The sequence below is a fragment of the Felis catus genome, chromosome B3 (genome assembly GCF_018350175.1).
Source record: "Felis catus isolate Fca126 chromosome B3, F.catus_Fca126_mat1.0, whole genome shotgun sequence".
Lineage (NCBI taxonomy): Eukaryota > Metazoa > Chordata > Mammalia > Carnivora > Felidae > Felis > Felis catus.
This window is the reverse complement of record NC_058373.1, coordinates 60,890,417-60,910,118: the sequence shown is the minus strand read 5'-3', so window position 1 is coordinate 60,910,118 and position 19,702 is coordinate 60,890,417. Positions and strand designations below refer to the sequence as shown.

Sequence of the window (19,702 nt, the reverse complement as noted above, 5' to 3'; positions counted from 1 at the left end):
CTGAAGCCAAAACTACACTGTATGTTAACTAACTTGAACGAACGAATGAATATGTAAATAAATATTAAAAAATTTAAAACAATCAATAGCATTCCTACATTTTTGCCAAAGCCACATGTATTATTTTAAAAGGGTACATCCATAAGAGCCATAAAAATTTTTAAATATTTTAACAAAAGTTATAAAACAGGGGGGCCTAGGTGGCTTAGTCAGTTGAGCATCCAAGTCTTAATTTTGGATCTCATCATGATCCTAGAATTGTAAGATTGAGCTCTATACTAGGCTCCACGCTGAGGGTGAGGCTCTCGGGGCGCCTGGGTGACTCAGTCAGTTAAGCATCTGACTCTTGATTTCATCTCAGGTCATGATCTCATGGTTCCTGGGATACAGTCCCTCATCACAATCACCGCGGAGCCTGCTTGGGATTCTCTCTCTCCCCCTTCTCTCTACTCTTCCCTTCCTGCCCCCCCTCAAAAATCAATAAACTTAAAAAAAAAAAGTCTCCTCTCTCCTTCTGCCCCCTTCCCTGCTCATGCTCTCTTAAAAAAAAAAAAAAGTTATAAAACATAAAGTACTGAAAAGATTAAAAACAATAGGACATACCATATGCAAGGATGGAAAAAATATATGTAACTTCCCTAATTAACCTATCAATTCAATTAAATTCTAATCAAAATCCGATAAAGGTTTTCCTACAATTAAATAAACTAGTTAAACATTTTATTAAAGAGAAAAGACCCAATAGCAATGGATATTTTCTAAAAAAGAAGATTAAGGGGGAAGACACATATGAAGACTTATCAGTAAACTAAGATAATTTGAGAAAGTGTACTACTGATGTAGGATCAGAGAGAGAGAAAAAAGCAGAATAGAGAACTCACAATTAAACAATTCTTGATGAATAAAAGCACAACTGTGAAATTTTGAAAAAATCATAGAATAACTTTAGACTTCACCTTAAGCCAGGAAAAAATTTCTTAGACAAGACACAAAAAAAATGGGGCATCTGGGTGGTCCATTCAGTTGAGCATCCGACTCGGCTCAGGTCATGATCTCTACAGTTCATGAGTTTGAGCCCCACACCGGGCTCGCTGCTATCAGCAGAGAGCCAGCTTCAGATCCTCTGTCGCCCTCTCTCTGCCCCTCCCTCGTCTGCACACTCTCTCAAAAATAAACATTAAAAAGAAAAAAACAATGGGAATGCAAGCTGGTGCAGCCACTCTGCAAAACAGTATGGAGGTTCCTCAAAAAACTAAAAATAGAACTACCCTACAACCCAGCAGTTGTACTACTAGGCATTTATCCAAGGGATACAGGTGCTCTGTTTCAAAGGGACACATGCACCCCCACATTTACAGCAGCACTATCAACAACAGCCAAAGTATAGAAAGAGCCCAAATGTCCATCGATGGATGAATGGATAAAGAAGATGTGGTATATATATACAATGGAGTATTACTTGGCAATCAAAAAGAATGAAATCTTGCCATTTGCAACTACGTGGATGGAACTGGAGGGTATTGTGCTAAGTGAAATCAGTCAGTCAGAGAAAGACAAAAATCATATGACTTCACTCCTATGAGGACTTTAAGAGACAAAACAGATGAACATAAGGGAAGGGAAACAAAAATAATATAAAAACAGGGAGGGGGACAGAACAGAAGAGACTCATAAATATGGAGAACAAACTGAGGGTTACGGGAGGGGTTGTGGGAGGAGGGATGGGCTAAATGGGTAAGGGGCACTAAGGAATCTACTCCTGAAATCATGGTTGCACTATATGCTAACTAATTTGGAGGCAAATTTAAAAAAATAAAAAATAAAACAAGTTAAAAAAAAGACAAAATATACAATACATAAAGGAAAAAAATAACAAATTTGACTCCATACTTCCAACTTTTTCTATGGCCAAAACACCATTCAATTGTTCAAAGATAAACTAGAAGAAAATATCTGGAATGCTTGGAACAAAATATTGGAATCTAAAATATATAAGGAATTCCTACAAATCAATATAAAAATGATCAATAAGCTGATAAGAAAAAAAGTCAAAGATATAAAAAGCTGACTGCCAGAAGAATAATACGACCAGTAAATACATAAAGACATAAAAATTTAGTCTTAAATGCAACTAAAAATACAGTGAATATTCTCATTTACCAGATCTGCAAAAATTAAATAATGGGGAAATAGGAAGGTAGAGGAGAGAGCTCCTCTCACACAAGTGTTGGTAGATACATAATTTGTTTCAGATTTTTTTTGAATGCAATCTGATTTTAATACGTGAAAAAATATAATATGCATATCCTTTATCCCAACAATCCCAAGTCTTCTCTATTTTTCTCAATTTTCTTAACTTTTTTTCAAAGAATACAAACGTTAAATGCATAATACGAAAAGACAGGCTATTTTCATGGGATAAAAAGATGTCATTTATCTCACACACACAAAAAAAATGTCACTTATTTTCTTTCTAAATCTTTTATTGGTATGTCTGATTATAAAATTATCCGTTTAGTTATACTGCCTCATCCTTTCCTTCTTTGGTGATATGGCTGGGTAATATAAGCTCTTAACCATCTAAACATAAATGGGGGTGGGGGGGTAGCGTACCAAAGATATAGATATTCGCCAAATAAAGACAGCCAGTTTCTAAATAACTGAGATTTGCCAATAGCTGAACAAAGCAAATTCACATACAGACTTTTAATTCCCAAGTCTGTCACATAAGTTTTCATTTTACCCTATTGTTACAAAGTAAGCTGGTCTACTGATCATAAAAATTGTTCTTTCTTGGGGCGCCTGGGTGGCGCAGTCGGTTAAGCGTCCGACTTCAGCCAGGTCACGATCTCGCGGTCCGTGAGTTCGAGCCCCGCGTCAGGCTCTGGGCTGATGGCTCAGAGCCTGGAGCCTGTTTCCGATTCTGTGTCTCCCTCTCTCTCTGCCCCTCCCCCGTTCATGCTCTGTCTCTCTCTGTCCCAAAAATAAATAAACGTTGAAAAAAAAAAATTAAAAAAAAAAATTGTTCTTTCTTTCCCAACACTAGACAGATGAGACCCTCATTACAAGTGTCACAATCTATCTACTTCCCTTCTTTACTCATATACATATTACCAGAACATGTCAGAACCGAAAACCACCTTGTATCAATTGATTCAATTCCCTCACATTTATGAAGAGGAAACTAAGGCCCAGAGAAGTGAAGAGAGGCAACATGCCAAAAGTCACAGTGCAAATAGGAGAGTTGGACAGGAACCCACTTCTCTGGATTCCAGACCCAGTGAATATCCTTTCCAATATATGACATGGCCTGGACACTGTCACCCACTGAACTACCCCTAACTGATGACATGGCCATTCAATGGTTAGCAATGTAAATAAGAAGTGTCCAAGAACCTCTGGTTGTTTGCAGATGGTCGCCAGAGAACCATGATGACAAATAGGATCATGGAGAACAGCAACCGCCAGATGGCATCATCCACCCACAGCTCCCGCCAATCCTACCAAAAGGGGGAGAAGCACATTTTTATACATAATCTTAACTCATTTCACAAAGTCCTTAGCAGAGAACAAGAATCATTTATTTATTCGTTCAACTTATACAAACTAAGGCCCTGCTATGTGCTAGGCACTGTGCTAAGTACAGGGAATAAAAAATAAATGAACACTGTTTCTTCCCTGGTAGTGTTTATTGCTAAAGAAAAGGCACCATACTTTGGTGCTTACACTATGTTTCCTATAGCTCTGAGAATCTTTAGGGAAGGACTTTTATACAAGGTAAGACAAAGTAACGTTATTTATTTTTTATAGTTTTCATTTTATTTATTTTTACCAGCTTTGCTCTGGCTTCCAAAGAAATGTTTTGCCAGTCTCTGTGCTCAAATCTTAAGTACAGGGCTTCTAGTGAGTAGTGTTATTCACATGTACTTAATGTTTTGGACTCTGGATTTCTTGTTGAAACTTTTTAGTTAAGGAAAGACTGGGTTATGACAAACTATGACGATCATTTATAACGTTCTCTCTCACTATTGGGATATATAGTCAGTCCTTTCTCCCAACGTCTACCCAAAAAAACCATAAAACAAATCTATCATACTAAGCACAGTGTTAATATAGACTACTTAGGAGGAGGGAAGGATTCTAACCCTCAAGAGTGGAAACCTAACCCTAATTTCCTAAAAGGTATGAACCTTACCATTGTCATCAACATCATCGTCTGTGTATAGAACAGTACACTATTCACAAATGCATGTGTTTATAACTCACCGACTGACAAGTCACTATCCTGAACTTCATGGTTGTCCAGATGATAAACACAATAGATGCTAACAGGAAATGAAAAACCTGGTCACAGTATGAATATTAGTTTACATCCCTAATTACATTCTCTGAGTCTAGTTAAGTGGAATCCCACACATCCCTAACTCCCAATACATCACAATCATTTTCTCTGTTATTTTAACACATTTATTCAATACAAATTTACTTACAACTGCTGTAAGCAAGGCCCACAATTCATACTCTAGCCAATTCTTTCTGTAAAGAATAGTTTTGTTTACCATTTGGCTACTTTAGTCATCCTCAGAATTGGAAAAGAAGGTATTAGAAACACGGCTTTTTCCAGCATTATCAATAATATGATTTTTTTCCTTTTCTTTAGCCTTAGTATAATAATGCTAATTTTTCTTTGGTTGGTCGGATGGAAAAAGAGGTTGATAAAATGACTGCAAGACAAACAGAACTGTTGGTTCCAATTATAGGCCAGACCTCTTTATTCCTGGTACAAAAGCCAAAAGGCCGGCAAATTAGCCTACATGGGCTATAGTCTATGCTAATGGATATGTGTAACGAATATGTTATGCACGTTTAGTGATATTATGTAAAGCCAATATAATAGCAATGTACACTAATCTAAAATCTAAATACAATTCTATATTTATTTTAATAAAACCAAATAAGCAAATATTAATATCTTCTAAAAGAAATTTAAATGCTGTATGGTACTAGTGCTCACTTGCCTCAAAAAAAAAAAAAAAAAAAAAAAAGAGTATCTCAGAAAAACAATGGAGATAGAGAGATATACCAAGAGTTGAAATTATATGTAGTTGATCTTCACTTATTAAAATAAGTGGTTCTAAACTTTTTTTGGGCCACAGACCCCTTTGAGAATTTGACAAAAGTGAAAGACAACTTCCCCAAGTGAAATGTACAAAACTTTTTATGTAATTTTAGAGAGCCTACCTATGGACTCTCAGGTTAAGAATCTCTGTTCTAAAAGAACTGCATTTAAACAGCAGGGAGCAAGTCTCCAACTTACCTGCCACTGCCAAGATAAGTGTGTTGGTAAAATGTCGGTACAAAGAGAGTTTTACAATGTTCCTCCGAAGTTTTAACAGCTTCATTGTTTGAGTCAGGCTAATAAATATGTGTTTGCAGGTCAAGGAAATCAACATTCAGAAAAAACAATAAACTAGTAAACTAATTCTTATATTTCTTTGAGAATCTGGGGTCAAACTGACAGAGTTATGGACACCAGGCCTAACAGCTCTCACTCTCAACCTCACAAATACCCCAAGCCTCACCAGGATTAATAAGAAAGTCTTTATTTTCAATGAGACTTAAAGAGAATACAAAACCCAGAGAAAATGAGAATGCAAAAGAGAAGAAAAAATAAGAGGAAAAACATAAAGGAGAAATAAAGATAGGAAGAAGCTTTCCAGAGAAACAAGGAAGAAGAACCAAATGAAAGACAAAAGGAAGAAAATGAAATAAAAATGAGTTAACAGGCAAAAAACGGGAGTTAGCATCCTCTTTCCTCTTTTAAAGTAGTGGCTCTGTTCTCATTGTCCTAGCTAATCCAGTCTAGAGTCACACATTCATGCCCATAACCTCCCACAGTTTATACTCAGTCCCCTTGTGCCATGTTAAGGAACCTGCCATCAGTTGCCTGAGTTATCCTGAATGAAAAGGACCATACAATTACAAACTGGCTGAGAATCCCAGGCAGTTAGGCTCTAAAAGCAACAACCCTCCATTTTCAAGACATTATTCTTAAGTACAAGCTGCTGCACAAAGATAGAGGAGAACTAATGACCAATATAGACGATTACCTGCTCCGATGTTCAACTTTCAGAATGAGGGGCAGATATGAAAGCAAGTGTGTTGGAGCTCACTTCTGCCCTTTAACAGAGCCTTGGCTGCTACCTAATTACCGGGTCATCTTCTTGTATGGTCCAGTCCCTCTCCCCACATTTCTCAATATGCGTGGTAGAGGTTCACAAAGCACCCTTGAAAGATACTGACCTAGAAAAGCTTCGGCCTTTTGGGCCCAGGATACCTCAGTTTCAAACATTTTTGATATAGGACAATCCCCCCCAAATTCACAAAATTACAACTTTATTTACATTCAACCTTTTATAACAGTCACAGTCCATCAAGACTATAATATCACACCAATTTTATATATATATAGGACCAAATAACACAAAAACCAAAATAAATTTCTAAAAATCCCCAAAAGACAAAAGTCCAAACACCCGAATAATAGGTCAAGTCCTTAATAAACAAATGTTTACTCTTGAAAAGCAAGAAAAGATTATTCAAATAGAAGCTTGTTTGTTATCTGCTGGTTGACTTCTCCTGTAAATGAATCAATATTTATCTCAAAGAACGGAAGTCTTCAAACAATCCCAAGTCTACTTTTAAATTAGAGGATTAAAACACTTATCCTGTTATCCTGTATGGGTTAAAATCTGCTAAACCTACTTAGAATTTTAAGAGAGTCAAACAACCTGGGGGCGCCTGGGTGGCTCGGTTAAGCATCCAACTTCGGCTCAGGTCACAACCTTGCAGCTCGTGGGTTTGAGCCCCTCATCGGGCTCTGTGCTGACAGCTCAGAGCCTGGAGCCTGTTGCAGATTCTGTGTCTCCCTCCCTTCTCTCTCTGCCCCTCCCAGTTTATGCTCGGTCTCTCTCTCTCTCTCTCAAAAATAAACATTAAAAAAAATTTTGCTTTTAAATAAAAAGGAGTCAAACAACCTCATATAGTTCCTAAAATCATATTTTAAGAATCAAAATACATACATAATTTTCAAATGATTTAATAATTGCCAGAGGCTGAAAGAAATAGCAGGACCAGAGCAGTCAGGGATTCTAACACTAAGAGAGATAACATTAAGCCCAAAATTGAAGTGAAATGCTTATTTTTAAAAAAGCCAGAAGCTTTTATCTTGTGCTCAGTCTACAGTCACCAACTCTTACTGCAATTTTTAAAATTGGGCGCCTGGGTGGCACAGTCGGTTAAGTGTCCGACTTCAGCCAGGTCACGATCTCGCGGTCCGGGAGTTCGAGCCCCGCGTCAGGCTCTGGGCTGATGGCTCAGAGCCTGGAGCCTGTTTCCGATTCTGTGTCTCCCTCTCTCTCTGCCCCTCCCCCGTTCATGCTCTGTCTCTCTCTGTCCCAAAAATAAATAAAAAACGTTGAAAAAAAAATTTTTTTTAAATTAGAAACAAAATAACTGCTTACCTGAGCTCTCAGTTCATTAGAATGAAAACACCCTATTCCCAAAGTAAAGAGTAATCAACAAAACCGGTAAAAACCATTTGCAGAAAGATCAATGGAAACCCATCTCCAAGGGGAGAAAACGGACCACCATCAAACAAGCCAATGAGAAGGATATCCACCAGCACAGGGCAGTGTCTAGGAAAGCCAAGGGGATAAAGGCCAAGGAAGCAAGATCAGTCTGGGCCTGCAGACAAAGAAAAACAGGTGGTGAAAAAGAGATGTCTAGAGAGCACAGAGAAGAAACCAGCACATGATTCTGCATTTACATAATCATCTGGAATGATTTTGCATTCAAACTAAAAGAAAATAAGGAATACTTTGTACCTACACCATTCTTCCCTTCTGACAAACGATCACACTGAATATACAGCTGTAAGCATTTCACACAACTGTTGATTACAGTGTCAATACAATAAAACATGCTGCTAACTAATAAGAGGCAACCACCACAAAACTCCTAGCATGCTAAGATCCATGTTAAGAAGTGACACACTGAAAAGCTGTGGTGTTACAAGCCAACATTCCATTCTATCGCCTATCATTGTGATTTTGGCTACATGTCTAAAAAGACCGTTCACATATTTCAAAGTACTGCAGCATTAATATATTAAGAATTACTAATTTCCAGAATTGTAATATAATGTAAATCTACAAATAAGAGCATACCCCAAAATAAAATGTAAGGCAAATTATCTGTCCCCAAAACTATGCTGTTTGTTTTACACATTTATGTATATAAGCTATTTATATAACCCTGATTGCCCAATCACCAGGACATTATTGAAAGGATATCCATAAAATAATACAGGCATCAATTGATGAGAGGGCCAGGTTTCCTATCAGAGCCAAGGGATAAGAAAAAGACTACAGCAGCATAAGAAAGAAAACGAAATAGAGTTAAGATTAAAATTGCTGAAAGTCAAAGGAAATTACATAGAGGACAGTGTGATATGAAAAACATATATGCATCCATAAAGAGTTTTATTTTACGGGGCAATTTATTGCAAAACTTACAGAGCTCAGTTTTCTTGAGGACAAAGTCAAATTTACAGTATTTGCCACCATGAATCTAATGGGTTAATGCTGGGGGTAACTTTTAAATAAGTAACTGCTGGAATGACCAAGTTCTTCTTCACATTAATCCACCTCTAACATAAATTTCTTTATCATTTATATCTCAGTGCTTTGGTTCCCTTCCTGGCAAAGGGCATGATTTTATAATCCTCAAGAAGGATGTGAAACATTTAGTTGCATTTTTAGAAAAGCCTTTGAAACTCAAGTGGTGGTTAGCAAAGAGCACTGCCACTTTAAAACAATAAAAAAAGATTATGGAGCAAGTACATGATTACCATGTCTGCCCCTTACACAAGAATAAGAGCCCCTGTCTGGGAGGAGGAGTAAGTAGCAATATGGGGACAGGAGGGAAAGCATTCATTCCTGGTCACACATTAAACTTACAAAGCTCTAATAGATTAAAAAGAAAATTTGCATTATACATACATTTTGAAAATCAGAATTCTAAGGTGACTTAGAAGAAAAAGCCCACAGACATTTCCAATTCACCCTTTCAAGACAAAAACGATATATATGAACTGACCACAAATACTCAGATTAAGCAGTACTGACCCCAGTAACTCTGAGGACCCCTTCCATTCCAGAGAACAAAAGATAGAGGGCTCCTGCTACCACAACTTTGTGAAGAGTGACTCCAAGTCGAGGCCTAAATAGAAGAAAGCAAAGACAAGAGTTGAATACCAACGCTACAAACTCCAAAATAAGCTAAGTAACAGCAACTCATGTTGATTAATACAGGCCTACAAGTTAGCAGAGATAAGCCAGACATACTTGATGTATCTGAGGGAAAAAAAAAAAAAAAAAAAGGAAGAACAGATAGTCTTAAACCAAGAAAGTGAATACCAGAACTTTAGATCTGGCCCTGGTTACTGCATTTAAAGTTTTAAAAAAAGTCATTTTTATTCTAGAGAATTTTCAAACATTCAATAGTATAATGAACCCCTCTATATGTATCATCCAGTCCCAAAAACCACTAACCCATGGCCAATCCTGCTTCATACAAGCCTCATCCACTTCCCATCATCCCATATGATCTTTCAGCGTATTTTTTTTTTAATCAATAAGGACTTTTTAAAAACATAACCACAATACCATCTCCAAATCTAAAAATTTTAACAATATAAGCAAATATCCTACTGTAACTCATTAGATAACCTGTACAGTTGTAAGCTCAGAATCCAACAAAATATAAAGTCTTCCAAACAGGTTCTTGAAGGAAGTCTTGAATCCATGACATTCAAAATGCCACCCAATCAGAATCTACATTTAAACAAGATCTCCACGTGATTCATTAGTGCACTGTAAGTTTGAGATGCACTGCTGTAAATCATGTTTACCTAAGCCTAAGTGATATTTGTGCTTGTATTTTTTTGTTATATGCTAGCAAAGTTTTGTATAGGCAAGGATTTTTCTCCCTACTGTCATACCTTAGAAATCTACTTCCTGGAACATAAGAGGCACTCCAATATTTATTAAATGAATTAAGTAACTTTACAAATGAAACCCACCCCATTCCCCTTAACCCACTGAAAGCAAAACTCCTTTAAATGAATAAATTAAAAGAATTGAAACTCAAGTGTGCCTGGGTGGCTCAGTTGGTTAAGCATCCGACTTCAGCTCAGGTCATGATCTCGAGGTTCCTGAGTTCGAGCCCCATGTCGGGCTCTGTGCTCACAGCTCAGAGCCTGGAGCCTGCTTCAGATTCTGTGTCTCTTTTTCTCTCTGCCCCTCCCCTGCCTATACTCTGTCTCTCAAAAACAAATAAACATTAAAAAGATTTTCTTTTATTAAAATTCATTTATTTAATCTCACTTAAAGCAAGACTACTTGAAATAACTGTCTATACCTGGCTAATTCCAACTCCTCTGCTTCTATTTTCTCTCTTGAATTCACTCCAATCAAGCTTTTATCCTAGCACTTCACCAAAACCGTCTTGTTAAGGTCACTTACATCTCCCATAAAGTTAGACCCAGTGGACTGCTCAACCCTCTTGATACAATCACTCTCTCCTTGAAATAGTCTTCAGGTTTGCTTCTCACCACAATGGTCCTTCTCAACTTCCTCTGGTCTAATTCTATTTCATCTCACTGAATTCTAAAGAATTAAAATTGTTCAAGGTTCAATCCTTTGACCTCTTTTCTATATACACTCACTTCCTTGGTGATCACATCCCAGTCTCATGGCTTTACATAACATCTATATATTGATGACTCCCAAATTCATATCTCTACCCTATTCTCTCCCCTTTATTCCCTTTGGGCATCTAACACCTCCTAATATTCACTATACTCCAAACTTATTCTATCTAAGGTCTTCCTGAACTCATAAATATCCATTCCACCATTCCTTGCTCAGACCGAAACAGCTGGCATCATCCATGATTCCTCTTCTCTTTCACATCACACATTTGATCCATCAGAAAATTCCATTGGCTCTACCTTCAAAATATACACAGAATCTGACCATATCTTAGGATCTCTTCTTCTAAGTGTACATATAGTTCCCTCACCACCTTAAGATCTTTGGTTAATTGTCACTAAGTAAAGCCTTCCTCGGCCACTGTATTTACAGCTGAAAGCTCCACTTCTTGCTTGGCACTCTCTAAATCCTTCCACTGCTTTATTTGCTCCATAGCACTTATCACTGAAATAAATATTAAATATTTTACTCATTTATTTTTATCTTTGTCCCCTCCCTCCACAAATGTAAACTCCAAGTCTTTTGTTTACTTGCTATATCCCCAGGGCCTAAAACACTAGCTAGTATATAGAAGGCACGCAATAAAATTTTGTGAATAAAAAGTAAATTATTTTCAGACTGTTTTTTCAGACTGAATGACATTCCCATGAAAAACTGTGATTTGCAAAAATATTTTGGAAGATTAGAAGTCACTGCAATTTCACTCTAAAAGTTTGATGTTTTAATTGTCATTCATTATAATGCAGATTTTCCTGCAAATGCTCCTTGAGTTCTAAGAAGTGAAATGAAACACTTTACATTTCCTGGCTTTTATAAATCTACAAAATTTCAGGTAACTGTCTTACTGCGGTTCTTACATCAATTCTTTCAGAATTACAAGGGGAACCTGAAATACTGATTCAATTTAATCAGCATTTTAATACGTTCTTCCATATAAAAAGTTAATACTTACTTGACTATGCCATATCCGAGGCTGACTATGATGACCAGGGTTCGAGCCAGTGAGCGTTTAACTGCTGATAGCAGCTCTGCAAGGATCAGAGCGCCCTGAACTGTGAGAAAGAAGCAGGAAAGGGTGCTATAATCTAGGTTTGGAAAAAGGCGCGACTCTAGAACCAGAACATAGAGCTAGATCTCTAACAGTCGTCAGAATAAGCATTGGGATTACCTGTTCAAAGAGAATACCTCTCTTGCAATTTTTACAAGTACACAAGCTGATTTTACTTACCTTGTTTATGTGAACAGCAATCTGGGTGTGCTCAAATCACCTTCCCTCCCCAACCCCACTTCACTAAAACCTCAGGAGAATATCTCACCTACCTGACAGTTTAGAACACTTAGGAACTTTCCCCCATTTTTAAAAACTGAAGAACACACAATGAAAATATATAAACACCTTGAATATATACAGTGAAAAGTACAAAATACACAGTTTTCAAATCATTTTCACATCTACTATTTTCACGCCCTTTCAAAGACAGGGGAAACTCTAATTAGTAATCTTACGACAATAATCATTAAAACTTAAATGTCTGATGAGAAAGAACCAAAACTATCATAAAAAACTTCGGTACAAAACAATTTCTATCATTACCTGTTCACTTTAGTAAACCTACGCACCCTCCTATTTTCCTGATATTACTGTATTTTACCAGTTCTTGGATTTTAACATCTTTGAAATCAAAGTATGTCCTACAATCAATGGTTATCTTACTATTAAATTGGCAGTAATTATTTCTTTTTCAGATGCACATAATAATGGTGCCTTAAAAATCAAGGCAATTGAGATTCAATGATGGTAATAATCTTACCCAAAATGGCCACTACTATTGTAACTTGTATATTTTGGTACCATCACTCTTAAATCACTGAACCCATAAGTTATAAGGCTAAAAACAAGAGTCACGATCATAATGATTATGCTTAAGTTATTCTAGTAATTAAGTAACTGAGAAGTTAAAACCATTAATGACTGCTGATCTGAGTTAAACTGTCACGTCTTACCTGCCAATCATTCACAAACTGGTGAACATTTTTTGGTTACACACCTGATTCTCCTTTGTATCGAATATTCTGAAATTCTGCATAGAAGACAGCTTTCTCAAGCATTCCCAAGAAGATGACAGCACCAATCCAAAACTGAATTCTCAGGAGATCTCTCCAATAGCAGGCAGACCATGCCAGCCACAGAACACCAAACAGGACATATACGATGCACATCACCATGAAAAACTGTCATCCAAATGGGTAAGAAATAAAAGGGAAAATTAGGGCCAAGAGCCAATCTGGAATCCATACGCAGTCTTAAACTATAAAAAAAAAAAAAAAAAAAAAATTCTACCCTCTAAGAATTTATCTCGTTGGAGTTCCATATTAACGTAAAAAAAATGATCTCCTCTTGCATATTGAGAGACTACCTAAGGACCTATGAATAAGAGTAACCGCTCTTCTGCATTACAAATGCATTTTCAGCTCACTATGTAAAATTACACAAATGAAGATAACACTAAAGAGGAAAAAAATATGGCAGGGTTATGATACATCTGAAGGCAATGAAACATAACAAAGTGGGAAAACTATGAAAGGGAAAAGAAGAAAACCATGAACAAAGGAAATCTGAAAATAGAGTAAGGATATTCCCATAGACACAGACACACATGAGGCAGTGTCATCATTTAGTTACTTTAAATGGGATCAGAAACTATAGGGCTGTAAGAAGTGCCCTGCTTTGGATTCTAGAGAGAATGTGAGATGTGAAATTATCTGTGAGGTACTTTCCAATTCTGAAATTCCACAAGTCATCAATCTCCTCATTCTACAGATGAGAAGACAAGGCACAGAGGAATTCACGGACACTCTGAATGTCACAATCCAGTAAGAAATACAGAACTACAAGCAGTATTTTCTGAACTGTTCAGGAAAAATTCTTTAAAGAATATTGCCACAAAACATGGACAATCTTTCAGGTTAACGCATGTAATGTTAAGGTTAAAGAATGTAAGTTCACTTACAATCATCAATGGATATTCTTCAAGCGTGAGGTATTCATACGGACCCTTCACTTCAACAGTCACTGCCAAAACACAGTCCTCAGAATTAATGTAAAGGATGCAGAAATTAAACAAAAACGTTGTGCAATATTTGATTGATTAAATTAATGAAAATCTCATTGGGTTACTTTTAATCATTTCAATTCTGGTGAATATTATTTATAGAGCACTCTGAAATTCGCGAAGTTTTATATTCTCAAGGTTCATGCCGTGTACCACACAAACCTCCACTCTCTGCTCCAGTCAGTATCCTAAGTGGAAAAGCCCTCTGTTCCCATATACACATCCTTTAAAGACTAGAATGAATGTATTTCCTCCACAAAGCCTTCTGTGAGCTGCCCACTGGAACTATAACCCATCTCCTCTAAATTCTAAACACCTTTCATATATACTGTTTCTTATAACACATCACTAATGTGCTTTGAAAGGTACAGGACTTCATTCCTTCATTCTGCTGTCCTCTTTGTCTTCTATCTATCTTTATCTAGATTTTCCTATTACTTTATTTTTTTTACCTATTTCAATTTTATGTGACTTTGCGACATTAATGTATCATTTTCAGAAGGTACGTAATAAGTGTTTAATGATAGTAACAAGAATTTAAAGACAGATTTGCCTTACTGAAGCAAAACTATGACTATGTTTTTTACTATAGTGATATAAGTGATATCTATATCCAGAGACAGACTAATAACTGTCTAGTCAATGAAAATTTCCTAGTTTTTATCAAGCAAAAAGGACACATCATTGTTAAAAGTAAACCGGGTCCCCCTCACCAAAAAGAGTAAACTAGGTCCAACACTCATATAAATGAGCATCCCACAATAGCAATAATGAAAGTTTTAAAAAAATTTTTAACATTTATTCATTTTGAGAGGCAGAGAGAGACAGAGTGTCAGTGGGGGAGAGGTAGAGAGAGGGGGAAACACAGAGTATGAAGCAGGCTCCAGGCTCCGAGCTGTCAGCACAGAGCCCAATGCGGGGCTCGAACTCACAGACCACAAGATCATGACCTGAGCTAAAGGCAGATGTCTAACTGACTGAGCCACCCAGGCTCATAAATCATAAAAATTTTAAGCAGACTGGTTATTAAATCTATACCTTTTTAACTTAATAAAAGAACAAATAAAATAATTATTTATTATTTATTACACCCTTTGTTTACTCCATGCTAGGGGTCAGCAAAGTACAGCACATGAGCCAAATGTGGTTATCCACTTTTTATAAATAAAAGTTTTATTGGAAAACAGCCACATCCACTTACTTACATATTATCTAAGGTTGCATTTACACAACAATGGCAGAGTTGGGTAGCTGTAAGTAGACAGAACATTTACTCTTTGGCCCTTTAAGAAAATTTGGCTACCCCTTGCTCTATGCCACAACATAAAATAACATTTATTGAGCACTTACTATGTGACACACACTACAGAAAACAGGAGATAAAAAGATACATAAGATGTTTTCTGCTAGAAGGGACAGTAGGAAAGCAATATAGAGAACTATCCCTCTGAGCCAGTCCTTAAAGGATGAATGTGTATTTCCCAGGACAAAGTAAAAGGCCATCTGGGACGAGGAAACAACATGAACAAGGACAGGCATGAAAATGCATGATATATATTTAAAGAACATGTAGTCTGAGGCTGCACATAGTACCATATAGTAGCATTTTGAAAAGAAAGCAGCAAAAGGTAAACTGGGACAAGCTGCAGAGTTTTATAAGCCTTCCTGCAGAATGTAAACATTTTACAGGCGATGGGGAAACATCAAGGATTTACTGAAGGGAAAAAAGATGGTAACACTGTTTTCGAAAATTCTAGGAATTTCACACGGTGTAGTTAAGTCCATGCTTCAATGTATCTTCCTCCTAGCTCCAAACAATAGATGAATAAAACAAAACGAGGACATAAGCTCGAAAACGAGACAAATACCTCCAAATATCAAAACTGAACAAAAACTTAGAACAGTATATAAGGCTGAAGCTATGGTCATGTTTGACTCTGGGCCCAAAAAGCAAGCTACGGCAGTTGGGCTCGAACTTGGGAACAGCGAGATCATGACCTGAGCCGAAGTTGGACACTCAACCAGCTGAGCCACCCAGGCGCCCCTCCATTCTTTTCAAAGAAAGAAGGCTGAAAGTAAATGTTGGCAACTGCTGCCTTAGACTATAACTTACTAGAAAGCTGTGGGCCTAGAAATACAGGAAGATCCGCATATGTCTTAGGCCCAGAAACTGTGCCAGGCCAGCTGCTGGCTTACCTAGATGCTATACCCCATATAACTATGGAGCATAAGAGCCACCTCTGGATTAGGAATTAAAAGCATTCAACCCAAGAAACTATAAAAAACTAAAATTTTAAATTAAGTCAAACAAAAGAAATAACGAAATAGCAAATACCAATAGTTTGTTGGCTTGTTGTATAGTAAAATACAATCCTACAAAGATTTAAAAAGTTAAAAAAGTAGACACAAAGACAATAATAAGAGTGAAAAGAGAGGGTGCCTAGGTGGCTCAGGTGGCTGAGCATCTGACTGTTGGTTTTGGCTCAGGTCATGATCTCATGGTTCCTGAGTTTGAGCCCTGCATCAGGCTCTGCTGACAGTACAGAGCATGCTTGACACTCTTTCTCTCTCCCTCTCTCTGCCACTCCCCCACTTGCACACTCTTTCTCTTTCAAAATAAAAACTTAAAAAAAAAAAGAATGAAAAAAGCTACAGATACTTATTTTTTTGCAAAGAAATACTATTAATAACTTCATGCCAATACAGTTGAAAACTTGAAAGATATGGACAATTTCTCAAAAACGACACTGATTCAAGAAAAAATAGAATCACTAAAAAAACAACATATTATTAAAGAAAATTAGTCAGTTGTTTAAAATCTCTATGGAGGAAGGGAAAAAAAGAACATTCGGCCAAAACACTATCGTAAGTTCTACAAAACATTCAAAAACTGGATAATCCTACCCTTACAAAAACTACTCCATAGAATTTAATACAGGGGACACTCTCCAACTCATTAGACTAGCATAACCTCGATGCTAAAACCCATAGATGACAGTATGAGAAAACAAAATTATAGGGGCACCTGGATGGCTCAGTCGGATAAGCATCCAACTTCAGCCTGGGTCATGATCTCACGGTTTGTGAGTTTGAGCCCTGCATCGGGCCCTGTGCTCTCCATGCAAAGCCTGCTTCAGAGCCTCTGTCCCTTTCTCTCTCTGCCCTTCTCCTGCTTGCTCTCTCAAAAATAAATAAAACATTTTAATAAAAAAAATATGTCATAAAAAAAGAAAAAAAGAAAAGAAAATTATAGGCCAATCCTACTATGAACATAGACCAAAAATTATAAATAAAATTCTGGAAAACAGAAGCCAGCTCTGTGTGTGTGTGTGTGTGTGTGTGTGTGTGTGTGTGTGTGTGTGTGTGTGTAGGCCAAATATTGGCATCTCAGAAATTCAAGAATGCTTTAACATTAGAAAATCAATTAATATAATGTATTACATTAAGAGATTAAGTGGGGAAATCTACATGATCAGTTAAATCAACACAATCAAAACAGCTGATAAAGCTGACCATTCCTCATACTAAAAAAAAAAAAGGGGGGGGGGGCAGAAAAAAGTACACTTAGTAAACGAGGAAAAGAAACATCCTTAACCAAACACAGAATATTTTGAAAAGTCTACAATAAGCGTAATTGTGAAATATGCTAATATTGCCATTAAAGTCAAGAGCAAGAGAAGTATGGTCATTATCACTGTTCCTATTCAATATTCTACTTGAGAAAGGAGGGGTGGAAAGAAAACTATAAAGAAGGAAGAAGCAAAAAAAAAAAAAAAAAAGAAGAAGAAGAACTACAGAAAATAAGACCGGTTAGTAAATGACCACAAAATTCCAAGTAAGGAATGGTGACCCATGAACTGGGTTAGTAAGATTAGAAAAAACACTAAGTAAAACTGAGACATTAAAAAATTACCAAACTCAATTAATTCAAAAATTTCCAAGTTTTGAGTTGGTAATCAAGTTTTGCCAAGTCTATTTTCAGGATACTGAAAAGATAACACCAGTTAAAAAATCTAAAAATAGGAAGATCAAATGAAGGAAAATGAAGAAAGTACAAGCGAAGTACTTAAGACTGTCTGATACACAACAAACATTCTTAATTATTCCCTCCCTTAAAGCAATTTTACACTACCCATTACACATGACACAACTAGATAATACGAACGGTAAAGAGGAACAAAATGTACTTACTGGTAAAAAGACTATTAAGTGAAGTTTCTTTTGAGGATTCCTTTGAGGATGAAATGCCAACATGTACAATAAAAATGTATGGTGCATCTTGCCAAGTTTTCAGTGGATCGTGCATTGCCTGGAGAGAGAAAAAAAAAAGGACATCATATCTACAAGTATTAAAACCTAAGAATACATGTTAATATGAAAATCTTGTTCCAGAATGTGCCCAGGAACATGGCTGAGTGCTTCATTTCCATTCATTAAAATAGTGGTAGGCACAATAAAACAAACAGGTTTATAGTACATACAATAAAGTAAGACTATAAGGTACTAAAAGACAGGACATGTTATAGCTTTATGCACAAAAATCACATACTTAACACTTATTTACAAGGAAAACCTCAGCTAAAAATCACTACATTGAATCTGTTTAAGCCATGCTAGGATACTTGGTTATGTTTCATACGGATGAACTAAAAAGATTTAAGTCATCTCAAAACAAAACAAAAACACCCATGATGCTGACAGTGAATTACATTATAAACACTAATTCCTGAATTAATTCTCTTTGTTCAATGTTCTTCTCAAGACTACCAGAATATCTTAGAAGCATTCACATCTTTATCAAAAATTTAATCATGGCTGGTCTACATGGAAAGAAAAAGTCACTGTTCCTCAAAGTAAAGGAAGTGGAGGTAAGTGCCTCCATGTTTACAAAATTGGTTACTTGGGAAGAATCTGCTCCAAGGCCAGTGAATTTATACATAGCCTGAGCAAAAAGCCTTCGAGGATTTGTTGCCACACTTGCTAGGTGGGACAATGGACCTTCACAAACACAAGACTAAAACACAAAGATAAAGGAGATGAACACAGAAAATTGTTGGCTTCTTCTTTGTGTGTAAAAGGAGGTACTGCTACTTACTTGCAATTTATTACCTGTGGTCTTAAAAAAAACTTTTGTCCAGACACCACTGAGTAAGCTTCATTGATCTATGAAAACCCTCAAACTGGGTAACAGATTTTACGTATTTATGTGTTTTCCTGTAGAGCCACAGGTTTTCTCAAATGCTCAAATTATCCTACAACCCAAGAAAAAGCTAAAACGAGAGTTCAAAAATTACATTCCATGATACAAACACAAAGTGTCAAAGTAGATTAAATGATTCCACAGCTATACATTTCCTAGGTTATCTCAGTAACTTAGGAACATAAATGCCATGCTGAATCATTCATTGGTTTATCTCTGCCTAAAGGACTCTTTACGACAAAATTCAGGAGCAATTTATGAGAAAAACTGAGAGCTTCAAAGTTACAGGTACATCATGTACTATTTATCCATATTGACTGAACCTTTCCTGAACTTACTTATTCAATAACCAATAAAACTAGGCATAACAAGCTGCTCTGGTATTAATTTTATATATCTTAAAACTACCTCTTACAAATTTTAAAAGGGACTAATTAATTCTCATATTCTAGTATTTCATAAAGTTTCCATTTAATTCTGGAATATAGATATTTTGACCCTGTAAAAATAACATTCAGATGCCAGGGACTCTGTCATGTTCAATATTTATCACA

At 36.5% G+C, this 19,702-nt stretch overlaps 1 protein-coding gene across 2 annotated transcripts in view; it reads right to left on the bottom strand.

Moving 5' to 3' along the window:
- TMEM87A (transmembrane protein 87A) overlaps positions 1–19,702 on the bottom strand; it is a 40,118-nt gene that overhangs the window by 7,082 nt on the left and 13,334 nt on the right. Inside the window, exons 7-15 of one of the 2 annotated variants that reach the window (XM_006932617.4) lie at positions 18,140–18,257; positions 13,847–13,908; positions 12,884–13,067; positions 11,788–11,887; positions 9,189–9,282; positions 8,355–8,426; positions 5,318–5,426; positions 4,267–4,325; positions 3,397–3,500 (exon numbers count right to left, since the gene is read on the bottom strand). In XM_006932617.4, the coding sequence (XP_006932679.1) occupies positions 3,397–3,500; positions 4,267–4,325; positions 5,318–5,426; positions 8,355–8,426; positions 9,189–9,282; positions 11,788–11,887; positions 12,884–13,067; positions 13,847–13,908; positions 18,140–18,257 (902 nt within the window). Of the gene's footprint in view, positions 1–3,396; positions 3,501–4,266; positions 4,326–5,317; positions 5,427–7,677; positions 7,747–8,354; positions 8,427–9,188; positions 9,283–11,787; positions 11,888–12,883; positions 13,068–13,846; positions 13,909–18,139; positions 18,258–19,702 lie in introns of both variants that reach the window. The other variant, XM_003987248.5, reaches the window with a different exon arrangement.